The sequence below is a fragment of the Budorcas taxicolor genome, chromosome 13 (genome assembly GCF_023091745.1).
Source record: "Budorcas taxicolor isolate Tak-1 chromosome 13, Takin1.1, whole genome shotgun sequence".
In the NCBI taxonomy this organism is placed as follows: Eukaryota; Metazoa; Chordata; class Mammalia; order Artiodactyla; family Bovidae; genus Budorcas; species Budorcas taxicolor.
Window position 1 is genome coordinate 19,942,999 of NC_068922.1, and position 14,358 is coordinate 19,957,356.

The 14,358-nt window shown below is 36.1% G+C and overlaps 1 protein-coding gene across 1 annotated transcript in view; it reads right to left on the reverse strand.

Moving 5' to 3' along the window:
- CCDC7 (coiled-coil domain containing 7) overlaps positions 1–14,358 on the reverse strand; it is a 98,397-nt gene that overhangs the window by 52,830 nt on the left and 31,209 nt on the right. The window contains exons 13-16 of the mRNA XM_052651139.1: positions 8,624–8,678; positions 4,694–4,759; positions 1,753–1,974; positions 401–419 (exon numbers count right to left, since the gene is read on the reverse strand). Coding sequence (XP_052507099.1) covers positions 401–419; positions 1,753–1,974; positions 4,694–4,759; positions 8,624–8,678 — 362 coding nt within the window. The remainder of the gene's footprint in view (positions 1–400; positions 420–1,752; positions 1,975–4,693; positions 4,760–8,623; positions 8,679–14,358) is intronic.

A 14,358-nucleotide genomic window follows, 5' to 3' on the forward strand; every position in this document is an offset into this window, starting at 1 on the left:
AGAAACATAGACAATAAGCTTAACATAGGTCTTATTGAATTTGGGTGTCTGACATCAACAACAAAAATAAAGTGGAATTACATCAAACTAAAAAGCTTCTGCACATCAAAGGAAACCATCAACATAATGAAATGGCACCCTACTAAATGGGAGAAAAACATCTAAAAATCACTTATCTAATAAAGGGTTAATATCCAAAAATACATAAAGAACTCATACAACTCAATTGCAACACAAACAAAAAACTGAGTCAATCTGAGTAAAAAATGAACAGCTGATCTGAATAGACATTCTATGAAAGAAAACATACAGGTGGCCAACAGATACATGAAAAGATGCTCAACATCACTAATCATCAGAGAAATACAAATTAAAACCAAAATGAGATATTACTGCACACCTGTCAGAATTGTTATTAGCTAAAAAACAAGAAATAACAAGTATTGTTATGTAGATAAAAGGGAACCCTTGCACACTGTTGATGAGAATGTAAATTGATGGAGCCATTATGGAAAAGAGTATGGCGGTTCCTCAAAAAATCTAAAACTAGACCTACCAGATGATCCAGGCAACACCCACTTCTAGATATTTATCCAAAATAAATGACAACACTAACTAGAGAAGATATACGTATCCTATGTTCACTGCAGCATTATTTACATTAGTCAAGATGTGGAAATAGTCTGTATATCCATTGATGGGTGAATGGATAAAGAAAACATCACTTATGTACATATATTCCCTGGTGTCTCAGACAGTAAAGAATCTGCGTGCAATGCGGGAGACCTGAGTTCAACTCCTGGGTTGGAAAAATCCCCTTGAGAAGGGAATGGCACCTCACTCCAGTATTCTTGCCTGGAAAACTCCATGGACAGAGGAGCCTGGCAGGCTACAGTCCATGAGGTCGCAGAGAGTCAGACATGACTGTGCAACTAACACTTACACACACACACACACATATACATACAGTAGAATATTATTCAGACATGAAAAATAATGAAACTTTGCCATTTGTGACAACATGTATGGATCTTGAGAGTGCTGTGCTAAGTCAAATAAGTCAGACAGGGAAAGACAAATACCATACAATCTCACTTATACATGGAATCTAAAACAAAATGAAAACTATGCTCATAGATACAGAGAACAGATTGGTAGTTGCCAGAGGCATGGATTTGGGGGTGGGCAAAACGGGTGACAGGAGTCAAAGGTACAAACTTCTACTTTAAACAATTCTAAGTGGTGTAAAGTACAGCACAGTGACCACAGTTAATAATACTGCATTGCATAGTTGAAAGCTGCTACTACAGCAAATCTTAAAAGTTCTTGTCACAAGAAAAAAATTCTGTAATTGTGTACAATGTTATTAACTAGATTTATTGTGGTGATTCAGTCACAGTATATTCAAAATACTGACTTATTAATCTGTATACCTGAAAATGTCAATTATATCTCAATAAAAAATTTTCAACATAAAACATAATTTTATATCTGACAAGTCTACCATATCAACTATTCTGAAGAAAAACGCAAATTTTTGGATTACCAAAAACCCACAAAAATCAATACACATTTAATTTAGATTTGAATTCAAGATGTTAATGAACTGATACATCCAAAAGGAACAATTCTAAGTAAAAAAAGAAAAAGCATAGAAAAATTTAAAAAATAATATACAAATGAAGTTAATATTATAAAAGGGTAAATTTCTTACTGCAAATATTACTGTTTCTATTTTGATTATTTCTTTACCTGTGGATGTGTAATTTTATCATTTGTTTTTTGTCCACCTGAATCTCCCACTACTGCTTTTCTTGTTTCATTTTCCAATGGTATATATTTTGAATCTTCAGCTTTAACTTTTAATTTACCAGTACCCATTTCTGTGGGTGTCTTGGTCTTTGCCTCACTTTTAAGAAACTCCTTTTCTTGATTTAGGAAATAGGCAAGTTGCTGTTTAGCTCTTTCAGCTTCCTGTTTTTAAAAGAGTAACTGTCAAGTATCATTTCTGTGACATTTTCCTGCCAATATTATAATTTTCAGGAATCTTCATATATTCATGCCCATACTAATTCTCAATTTTATTTTTACAGAGTAAAAGAAAGTTAAATTAAACCATTGGCATAATACATAGTTTAACAGATCCATAATTAAAATTAAAAATTATGAAGAAATCTCTTCTACTTAAACAGCTATTTTTATACCCAAGAGGTTCTCCTGCCCACTGGTTTTTAAGGTTCTAGTTATAATATAGGCACAATAAAAGTTAATAAAATGCATACATTATAGAAGGTGATAGAATGTATCCAAGATAATTAAGACCTATAATATCAAACAGTAAATGTGAAAAATAATTTATTTCTTCTAGAATTAAATCTTTCTTTAAAAGTCACTTTTAATAAATTTTAGTTTCATTAAATTACTTGTATAAAAGAATATATAAATCAATAAAAAAGTTCACAATCTCTCCACAAACAGAAAATGTACTGTTGACATATATACTTTTAAATTATTTCTAATATGTTAGTGCTGCTGCTGCTGCTGTTAAGTCGCTTCAGTTGTGTCTGACTCTGTGAGACCCCATAGATGACAGCCCACCAGGCTCCCCTGTCCCTGGGATTCTCCAGGCAAGAACACTGGAGTGGGTTGCCATTTCCTTCTCCAGTGCATGAAAGTGAAAAGTGAAAGTGAAGTCACTCAATCGTGTCTGACTCTTAGCAACCCCATGGACTGCAGCCCACCAGGCTCCTCTGCCCATATGCATATATAAATTTTTAATTTTTATCCAGATTGGATCATACTATACACACACACATATAAGCTCTTTTCATTAAATAATGTCACAGTATGTTCTCATTGGAGAAGGCAACAGCAACCCACTCCAGTTTTCTTGCCTAGAGAATCCTATGGACAGAGGAGCCTGGCAGGCTACAGTCCACAGGGTTGCAAGAATCAGACATGACTTAGCGACTAAAGAGAGAGAGAGAGATTCCCATGATGATAAATATACATCCAAATTAGAACAGCTAACAGAAACAAAGTCGCTCAGTCCTGTTTGACTCTGTGACCCCAAGGACTATACAGTCCATGGAATTCTCCAGGCCAGAATCCTGGAGTGGGTAGCCTTTCCCTTCTCCAGGGGGTCTTCCCAACCCAGGGACTGAACCCAGGTCTCCCACACTGCAGGCGAATTCTTTACCAGCTGAGCTACCAAGAAAGCCCTAGGTAACAAGTAAATATTAATAATATATCTTAACCAATTTAGCAAATTGCTTATCAATGGATATATTGGAAATTTTAAAACTTTTGCTATTAAAAATTTCCTATTCTACATAGTTGTACAAACTTTGTACACTTTTTTATTATTTACAATAAATTTTAGAAGTGGAATGGTTCACTGTAAAGACTATGTTTTTCCAAGACTTTCTTTATATATTTTCTTCCTGAGAATAATCAATCCATACTGACAATAGAAGTATATGGAAGACCTGCTCATCTCAACATAAACCCTCAAATATTAAATATTTCTGTTCCTTCAATTTTTAAAAAATAGTAGGTAAAATATATCTGTACTGCTGCTATTTTAATGTTTTTTATTCGGCTGTACTGAGTCTTAGTTGCAGCACACAGGATCTTCATTGCCCTGTGCAGGATCTTTGAAGCATGCGAGCTCTTAGCTGCAGCCTGAAGGATCTAGTTCCCTAACCAGGGATTGAACCCGGCACCCCTGCACTGGAAGCATGGAGGCTTAACCACTGAACCACCCTCTCTGTGTTATTTTTCAACTGCATGTACTTGGTAATTCGTAGAGTTTGTATACATTTATTGGCAATGCGTGTTTCTCAATTGATGTGCTTATGTCCTTTGTGTATTGAGGAGGAAGATCATCCATATTTTCTGTAGATATGTAAAAGATCTTGATATGGAACATTTTATAAAGATCTTCCATTTATCTTTATATCTTAAAAATTTTAACCATAAAAAGTTTTATTTTATATATATATAGCCAAATATATTAACATATTCTTTTTTGGTATAATGCTTAGAAAGCCCTGCTTTAGCCAAAACATGCAATTGTTATTCAGTGTTTCTTCCATTTTATACATAGCTCAATTATGCCTAAATCTTAAATCAATTTTTAATTTGTTTCAGTATATTAAATCAACTAGAAATCACAAGTTTTTCATAGTAGTTTACTTTTGTGACTTTTATCCTTCTATAAAAAAATTTAATAAGCCAAACAATAAAATACAAAATTATTATATTCATTTGAATCTGTTTCTGGACTTTTCATTCAGTACCAAATCTAGAACCACACTGCTTTAGTAATATATTTTTATGTCTTATATTAATTTTTGATGAGCAAATCATAATTGTTCCTTTGTAAAACAACCAGTTTCTTATCTCAATATATCTTATAATTCTGCTAAGTTCAAAAAGACTCCATCTATATCTAGAAATAAATTGCTTTAAGTGTGTACATCAGTTCTTTCTCTAGCTTACTATTTTGGAGAGAATAAATATCAAATTTTATCAATATATTTCTACTACATTAAATGAAAATACTATAAGCTGGCAAAACAATATAATATATAGATTATTGGTTTACAAATTAAAAATTATTCATTTAAAAAGCTGTTTAAGGATATTTTCTTCAATTTTTCACAATATGAAGGAACATGACATCTTTTACCTGTAAAGCTTGTTTCAGTTGTTCCCGAAGAACTTTGTTCTCAATTTCCAGAGCATGTGCTGCTTTCTAGGATGTAATAAGGGATGGGGGAGAAAAGTATTCATTTTTTTAAACTAATTTATTGTCATAATTATTATCTTTCTAAAACCCATAGATAGCCAAGATGATGACTTGAACACAAACATTTATTACACACTTCTTAGGCACAATGACAGATAACTTATACCTCAGCTGGTGAAGAATCTGCCTGCAATGCAGGAGACCCTGGTTTAATTCCTGGGTTGGGAAGATCCCCTGGAAAAGGGCTAGGCTACCAACTCCAGTATTCTTGGGCTTCCTTGGTGGCTCAGCTGATAAAAGAATCCACCTGCAATGTGGGAGACCTGTGCTCAAATCCCTGGCCCTGGGATGGGAAGATCTCCTGGAGAAGGGAATGGATACCCACTCCAGGGTTCTGTCCTGGAGAATTTCATAGACTGCTTAGTCTATGGGGTTGCACAGAGTTGGACAGCGACTTTCACTTACCCTTTCCTAAGAATATAGCAGAACCCAGAGCTTCAGTAATGTGACATTCCCAACGTCTGAGATATAGTTAAGAGTAATTCGAATTTGAAGAAACAGGAAAATGAGACTTACTCTTAAAAGAAAATCTACAGGGAAGGTGATTGAAGATGGGGCAGAGCAAGAACCTCTTCCCATGGATCAACAAATATACACCTGCAAAGAGATCAACTCCCTGTGAAAAGAACCTTAGAACTAGTCAAACATGCTCCACAACAAAGAATATAAAGGACTACATCAAGACAGGTAGTAGAGGAAAAGAAACACTCTCACTAATAACCATACCCCGAGCATGATGGCACACAACAGAGAGGGATCTCACCAGACAGGCACTTTTGCCAGGTGAGCAAACGGTTGGTGCCCACGTCAGAAACCTTGGCTCCTGGATCTACACCAGGGAGAGGAACCCCTGAAATGCTTGGCTTCGAAAAGCAATAGGGCTGACATACAGTGGTCCAAAGTGCTACAGAAAACTGAGACTCCCTCTTAAACAAGGGCTTGAAAGTGAAAGTGAAGCCGCTCAGTCATGTCCTACTCTTTGCGACCCCGTGGACTGTAGCCCACCAGGCTCCTCTGTCCATGGGATCTCCAGGCAAGAATACTGGAGTGGGTTGCCATTTCCTTCTCCAGGAGATCTTCCTGACCCAGGGATTGAACCCAGGTCTCCCACATTGCAGGCAGATGCTTTAACCTCTGAGCCACCAGCTTACATGTGCTCAATTAAACTATGACAAAAGAAGCAAGAATATACAATGAGGAAAAAAGAGCCTCTTCAGTAATTGGTATTTGGAATAGAGTGGAACTGGATTACCTTTTACATCATATACAAAAATAATCTCAAATGGATTAAAGGCTTAAATATAAGACCTGAAACCATAAAACATCTAGAAGAAAACACAGGCAGTAGCTGTCTGAAATAGGTCTTAGCCAGATTTTCTGTATATGTCTTCTCAACAAAAGGAAACAAAAGTAAAAATAAATGGAACCCAAACTAAAAAGTTTTCATACAAAGTATCACCAAAACAATACAGTTACCTAGTAAATTGGAGATGATTATCTGCAAATGAGATATCCAATAAGAGATAAATGTCCAAAATATACAAAGAACTTGTACAAGTCAACATCAAAAGATCAAACCTAGAGGGGTGGGATGGGGAGGGAGATGGGAGGGAGCTTCAAAAGGGAGGTGATATATGCATATCTATGGCTGATTCATGTTGAGGTTTGACAGAAAACAACAAAATTGTGTAAAGCAATTATCCTTCAGTCAAAAAAAAAATGAATTTAAAAAAAAACCTGGGCAGAGTACCTAAACAGACATTCTTCCAAAGGAGACAGACAGACAACCAATACATATAAAGATACTCAATATCACTAATAATCTGGGAAATACAAACCAAAACCACAGTGAGATACTCCCTTTTCCCAGTCAAAATCATGAGTATCAAAAAGAAAAGAAATAACAAGGGGAAGGATATCAGGAAAAGGGAAAATTGGTACAGCCATTGTGGAAAGTAGAATAGAGATTCCTCAAAAAATTAAAAATAGAATGGCCATATGATCCAGTAATATCACTTCTAGGTACTTACCACCTCCCCCAAATTCAATGCTATATGTACCTCTACATTAACTGCAATCCCTGATATTTTGTTAAAGCAGTCTGAAGGGATTAAGACATGGCCCAAATGAACTAAAACACTAAAGACTTAAAACATGATGGAATTATAATTTTTTAAATACACAAAATGCTGTTCTATATAAAATCACGACAGATTTCTAAAATGGCCTCCAGGATCTCCATCCCTAAGGTTAAATGCAAGTCATAGGTGGTATCCACATTCAAAAGGAGTGGACTATACAGAGCATAACCTTAGGGATGGAGATCCTGGTTATTAGACTGCACTACATAGTTGACCTTTGAACAAGATGGGTTCAAATCACATGAGTCCACTTATACAAGGATATTTTTCAATGAATATAGTATCCATATTTTCACTTTACAGATGTTTAACTAAATGTAGGGGAAGTTTATGTCTGGTTAGAGATCACAATTTGTGGAATCAAAGAACTAGGGTTTGAGTCCTGATTCTATCCAAGTCATTTTACCTTTGTGCCTTTTGGTGAGTCATTTATCAATTCTTTTGTTTTTGAGGCATAGATAGCAGTATGCAAATTTTCAGCTGTGAGGGAGTGGGTGGTATCTCTAACCCTCATGTTGTTCAAGGATCTATTATATAGCTACAGTGAAAAGGTATCATCCATGATCATGTTATTCATGTTATATTACATAAGACTGTCTTAGCAAAAAAGAAAAAAGAGAGAGAGACTCTTAGCTGGCCTTTAAGAAGATGTCAGATGCTATAAAGTAAACTGTTTATGGAGAAGGCCACTGGCTAAGTGCCCTAGTCCAACAACCGCAAAGAACTTAAGTTTGCCACTTCCACTTGAGCTTGGAAGAGGACCCCCATGTGACCAAAAAAAAAAAAAAAAAGAGCCTAGCCAACACCATGACTGCAGTTTGGTGAGTCCTTGAGCACAGGATACAGCTAAGCCATGCTCAGACTCCTAAGCCATTTAAACCATGAAAACAATTTAATTATTTTAAGCTGTAAAATGTGAGGTAACTTGTTATATAGGAATAGAAAACTAATACCATAAAGTTGTTCCTTTTATATTCAGTATCTCAAGAAGTACTCTCATTTTCTTCCCAAATGTATGCTATTTGATTCTTGGAACATGCAAGTATATACTTGTGGGACAGTTAAGTCCAGTCACTCACTGGAAGAGAGTAACCAAATGGGTGACATGATGCTCTGATGGTTAAGAAGTTTTAACTTTCAGCAAAAGAAAGTTTATCAAATAGAAGATAAAATAAAGGGTTACTTGTATTCTTTTCAGAACACACATGGATCAAGAATGAGCTACATTAACAATCTCTGAAATATTTTCCTACTTGCCGCTTGCATCTTACACCTTTCTGAGATAGATGGGACAGCTATTATTTTACCCATTTTAGATGAAACACAAAGTTTAAATAGGTTAAAGGGACTTGTCTAATGTCACGTAACTAGCAAGTCTGTTCTGACTCATAATATGGTGTTCTTTCCTCTATGACATTGCCTATAATTGAGTGAATAACAGTAATTTTCATAACCTTGACAGTAAACATACCCGAATTCACCATTTGATTTTCTAAAACTTGCTGAAAAAAGTCAACCAATAGTAAAGAAGCATTGTAAGAAGAAATTTAGTACATATGCACACACATAAACACATATACACCTGTATTCACATACATATGTTGTCTATATAAACAGTTATCAGAACATCATTAATCAAATTTAGATGCACAGGGAGAGATTCTGTTACCTGGACTTGAGGCATATTTTCTTTTACTTTAAGCTCTTTCCCTACAGACTTCTTCCTGAAAAAGAAATATTTTTAAATATATCAAGATGTTTTATGATATCTGATGACTATGCTTTCTTGGTGAGTACTTAAATCAATTTAAAGAAATGAAATTTTGAGAGGTGCACTCAAGACGATGGAGTAGGAACACCGTGAACCTAACCTCCTCCCAGAGGCACATCAATTAGAACTATTTACAGAGCAACTATTGATGAGAATGACATGAAGACCACCAGAGAAGATTTTCCACAAATAAAGATATAATCAAGTTAATTACTATGAGATGAATATGAAGGGCAAAGACTCAGTATAGTGAAGAAACACACTCCTGAGTAAGCGAAAGTGAAAGTGAAGTCGCTCAGTCATGTCCGACTCTTTGCGACCAATGGACTGTAGCCTATCAGGCTCCTCCTTCCATGGGATTTTCCAGGCAAGAGTGCTGGAGTGGATTGCCATTTCCTTCTCCAGGGGATCTTCTCAACCCAGGAATAGAACCCAGGTCTCCCTCATTGCAGGCAGATGCTTTGCCATCTGAGCCACCAGGGAAGCCGTGAGTAGGTGACCCACAAATGGCAGCACAATCACAATTGCAGTGGTTCTCCCCCAAGGAATGAGGGGTCTGAGTTCCACATCAGGCTCCCTACCCCAGGGGTGCTATACTGAAAAGACAAATCCCAAGAATATCTGGCTGTGAAGGACAATAGGGCTTGCATATTGGAGAGCAAGAGGGCTGAATCTATGTAGGAAATACAGAGCCTACTCTTACAAGGAGCATGCAAATCTCACATGCTCTTAGTCCCCCGGTACAGAGGCAGTAATTTAAAAGAAGCCATGGGGCTTCCTTGGTGGTCCAGTGGTTAAGAACCTGCTTTCCAATTCAGGGAACACAGGTTCAACCCCTGATCAAAGCACTAAGATCCCATATGCCATGGGGCAACTAAGCCTGCATGCCACAACTACAGAGCCCAAGCACTACAACAAAGATCCTGCAAGTTGCAACTAAGATCCAGTGCAGTCAAAAATTAAATAAACTGTTTATAATAGCCAGGACATGGAAGCAACCTAGATGTCCATCAGCAGATGAATGGATAAGAAAGCTGTGGTACATATACACAATGGACTATTACTCAGCCATTAAAAAGAATACATTTGAATCAGTTCTAATGAGGTGGATGAAACTGGAGCTGATTATACAGAGTGAAGTAAGCCAGAAAGAAAAACACCAATACAGTATACTAACACATAAATATGGAATTTAGAAAGATGGTAACGATAACCCTGTATGCGAGACAGCAAAAGAGACACAGATGTATAGAACAGTCTTTTGGACTCTGTGGGAGAGGGAGAGGGTGGGATGATTTGGGAGAATGGCATTGAAACATGTATAATGTCATATAAGAAACAAATCGCCAGTCTAGGTTCGATGCAGGATACAGGATGCTTGGGGCTGGTGCACTGGGATGACCCAGAGAGATGGTATGGGGAGGGAGGTGGGAGGAGGGGTTCAGGATTGGGAACATGTGTACACCCATGGTAGACTCATGTTGATGTATGGCAAAACCAATATAGTCTTGAAAAGTAAAATAAAGTAAAAAAAAAAAAAAGTAAAAAAGTAAAAGAAGCCAGGGTTTGACCCAGTTTCTGATACTGGAGAGCCTCCTAGAGAAGCAGGAGGCAGCTGAGACTCCCTCTGGGGACACAGAGGCTGGTGACAGCCATTTTTGTGAGCTCATTCCACCATGAGGACAAAGTGCTGGCAGAACCATTTTAGAGTCTTCCCTTTAGACTACTAGTAGTTAGTCTAATAGTCTAATTGGCTTATCCACTCACCAGCCAACTGACACTAACCCAAGACATCCCTGAACCCCAGCCTGGGTACCCAGCCCTGTCCACCAGAAGGCCAGCAGCCACTACATGAGGCATGGTCTAGCACCCTACCTCAGGAAACAAAAAATCTCAAATAAACAATCTCACCTTACACCTAAAGGAATTAGAAAAAGAACAAAGTCCAAAAATTAGTAGAAGGAAAGAAAAAAGAGGTTGGAACAGAAATAAATGAAATAAAGATTAAAAAATATTTTTGAAAATCTATAAACCTAACAGCTGGTTTTGAAAAGTCAAAAAAATTGATAAAACTTTATCCCAGCTAAAAGAAGAAAGAGGGGGCCCAAATAATAGAAAATGAAAGAGAAGTTATAAAAAAAATTAAAGAAGTTATAACACACACCACGGAAATACATAAGAGATTAGCACAATTATACACAATAAAAAGGACAACTTAGGAAAAAATGGACAAATTCCTAGAAACAGACAATTTCCCAAGACTGAATCAGGAAGAAATAGAAAATACGAATAGCACAATTAACAGAAATGAAATTGAATCAGTAATCAAAAAATTCCCAATGAAAGAAAATCCACAATCAGATCGCTTCATAGGTTAGTTTTACCAAACATTTAAAAAATAACACTTAGCCTTCCCAAACTATTCAAAAATTTAAAGAGAAAGGAACACTCTGAACTCATTCTATGAGGCCAGCAAAACCCTGATATTAAAACTAGACAAAAATACCACAAAAAGGAAAGTTACAGATCAACATCACTGATAAATATAGATATAAAAATCTTCAACAAAATACTAGCAAACCAAATTCAACAATATACTAAAAGAATTACAGGACTTCCCTGGTGGCCAGTAGTTGACAGTCTGCCTGCCAATGCAGGTGACATGGATCTGATCCCTACTCTGGGAAGATCCCATATGCTGTGCAGCTACTAATCCCATGCACCACAACTACTGAACCCATGCTTTAGAGTGTGTGTGCCACAAGAGAAGCCACTGCAATGATAAGCCTGTGCACCACAACCAGAGAGGAGACACTGCTCACTGCAACTAGAGAAAGCCTGCACGCAGAAATGAAGACCCAGTGCAGCCACAGATAAAATTTTTTTTAAAAGGATCATACACCATGATCAAGTGGAATTCTGACCATTGTGGCAAGGATAATCTGACATCCAAAAGTCAATCAACATGATAAAGTACATTAACAACAAACAATAAATATTATATGATCATCTCAATAGATGAAGAAAAACTTTTGACTAAGTTCAAAATCCATTTACGCGAAAAACTCTAAACAAAGTAGGTACAGAGGGAATATACCTCAATATAATAAATGTCCTATATGACAAACCCAAAGCCAACAACATACTCTATGAGAAAAAACTGAAAACATTTTCTCTAACATCAAGCACAAGACAAGAATGCCCACCGCTTTTATTCAGTATTTTCCAGCCACAGCAATCAGATAAGACAAAGCATAAAAGGAATCCAAATTGGAAAAGAAGAAATAAAACTGTCATTGTTTCCACATGACATGATATTATACTTAGAAAATCCTAAATATGCTATCAAAAAAATTATTAGAAATAAGTGAACTCAGTGACGTTAAAGGACACAAAATAAATGTACAGAAATCTGATGTGTCTCATACAGTAACAACAGACTACTAGAGAAATTAAGGTGAGTCCCTTCACTGTTCATTTGAAACTACAACCACACTGTTAATTATACCCCAATGCAAAATAAAAAGTTAAAAAAAGAGAAATTAAGAAAACAATCCCAGTCACAATTGCATCATAAAAGAATAAAGTACTTAGGAATAAATCTCAAGGAGGTACAAGACCTGTACCCGGATGCCCATAAGAAGATGATAAAAGAATTAAAAATAACATAAGCAAATGGAAAAATAGTTCATGTTCATGAATCAGAAGAATTAACACTGTTAAAATGACCATACCATTATTCAGAGAAATCTATCTATATAAAAATACCAAAGGCATTTTTCACAGAACTAGAACAAATAATTCTAAAATTTCTATGGTAACACAAAAGACCCCAAATAGCCAAAACAATCGTGAGAAAGAAGAACAGAACTGGTGGTTATCATGTACCCAGATTTCAAGATTTGGTAATACAGTTTGAAATCAGAGCATAAAAACAGACACACAATTCGATGAAACAGAATAGAAATTCCAAAAATAAATCCATATGTATGTGGTCAATGAATCTAAGACATGAAGGCAAAAATGTACAATGGGAAAAAAAGCATCCTCTTCAATAAACAATGCTGGGAAAACTAAACAGTTACATGTAAAAGAATTATATTGGACTACATTTTCACATCTGATACAAAAATAAACTCAAAGGCTTAAATATAAGACCTGAAACCATAAAACTCCTAGGAGAAAACGAAAGTGGTACACTCTTTGACACTGATGTTAGCCATATTTTTGGCATATGTCTCCCCAGGCAAAAGAAACAAGAACAAGTAAACAAATGGAACTACATCAAATTAAAAGGCTTTGCACAACAAAGGAAACTATCAACAGAATGAAGTCAGGCTACTATACGGGAGAAGATATTTCCAAATAAGATATATCTGTTAAGGGTCAATATTCAAATACAAAAAACTCCCACAACTTAACATAAAAAAACTCCAAAACCTGATTTTAAAATGGCAGAGAATCTAAATAGATATTTTTCTAAACAAGGCATCTAGACAGCTGACAAGGTATATGAAAAGATGCTCAACAATACTAATCATCAGGGAAATGCAAATTAAAATCTCAATGATATATCCTTACACCTGTCAGAATAGCTATTATCAAAAAGACAACAAGTAAGTGTTGGCAAAAATGTAAAGAAAAGGGAACTCTTGGTGCTTTGATGTTGGGAAAGGAAATTGGTGAAGTCACTATGAAAACTGGTACAAGAGTTCTTCAAAAAACTAAAAATAATACTACCACATGATCCAGCAAATCTACTTCAAGTATTTTTCCAAAGAAAACAAAAATACTCTCCCCAAAATGCCCCACGTTTATTGTAGCATTATTTACAATTGCCAAGTCATGAAAGCAAGTGCTTAAGTACCCATCAACAGATGAATGGATAAAGATGTGGTGTATGTATATGTGACATATACATACAAACACACACACACGTATATGTGCTTAGTCGCTCAGTCGTGTCCAACTCTTTGCGACCCCATGGATTGTAGCTTGCCAGGCTCCTCTGTCAATGGGGATTCTCCAAGCAAGAATACTGCAGTGGGCTGTCCAGGGGATCTTCCCAACCCAGGGATTGAAGCCAGGTCTCCCGCACTGGAGGCAGATTCTTTACCATCTGAGCCAACAGGGAAGCCCCATATATAAATGTGTGTGTATACAAACATACATACACACACCCATATATATATATATATATTTATGACAGAAAATAACTCAGCCATAAAAAAGAATGAAATCCTGCCATCTGTGACAAAATGGATGGACCTAAAGGGTATTATGCTAAATGAAATAAGTCAGGTAAAGAAAAATACTGTATGACTTCACTTATACATGGAATCTGAAAAACAAAACAAATGAACAAACACAGCAAAACAAGCAAACTTATAGATACAGAGAACAAACTGGTCATTACCAGAAGGGAGGAGGACAGAGGGATAATTAAATAGGTAAGGAACATTAAGAAGTACAAACTTCTAGTTATAAAATTAGTAAAAGGCATGGAGATATAATGTACAGAATAGAGAATATAGTCATTAATATCATAACTGTCTGTGACAGGTATGATTATTTTGAAACACATTAAAATATCAAATTACTATGCTGTATGGTGGTGGTGGTAGTTTAGTCAC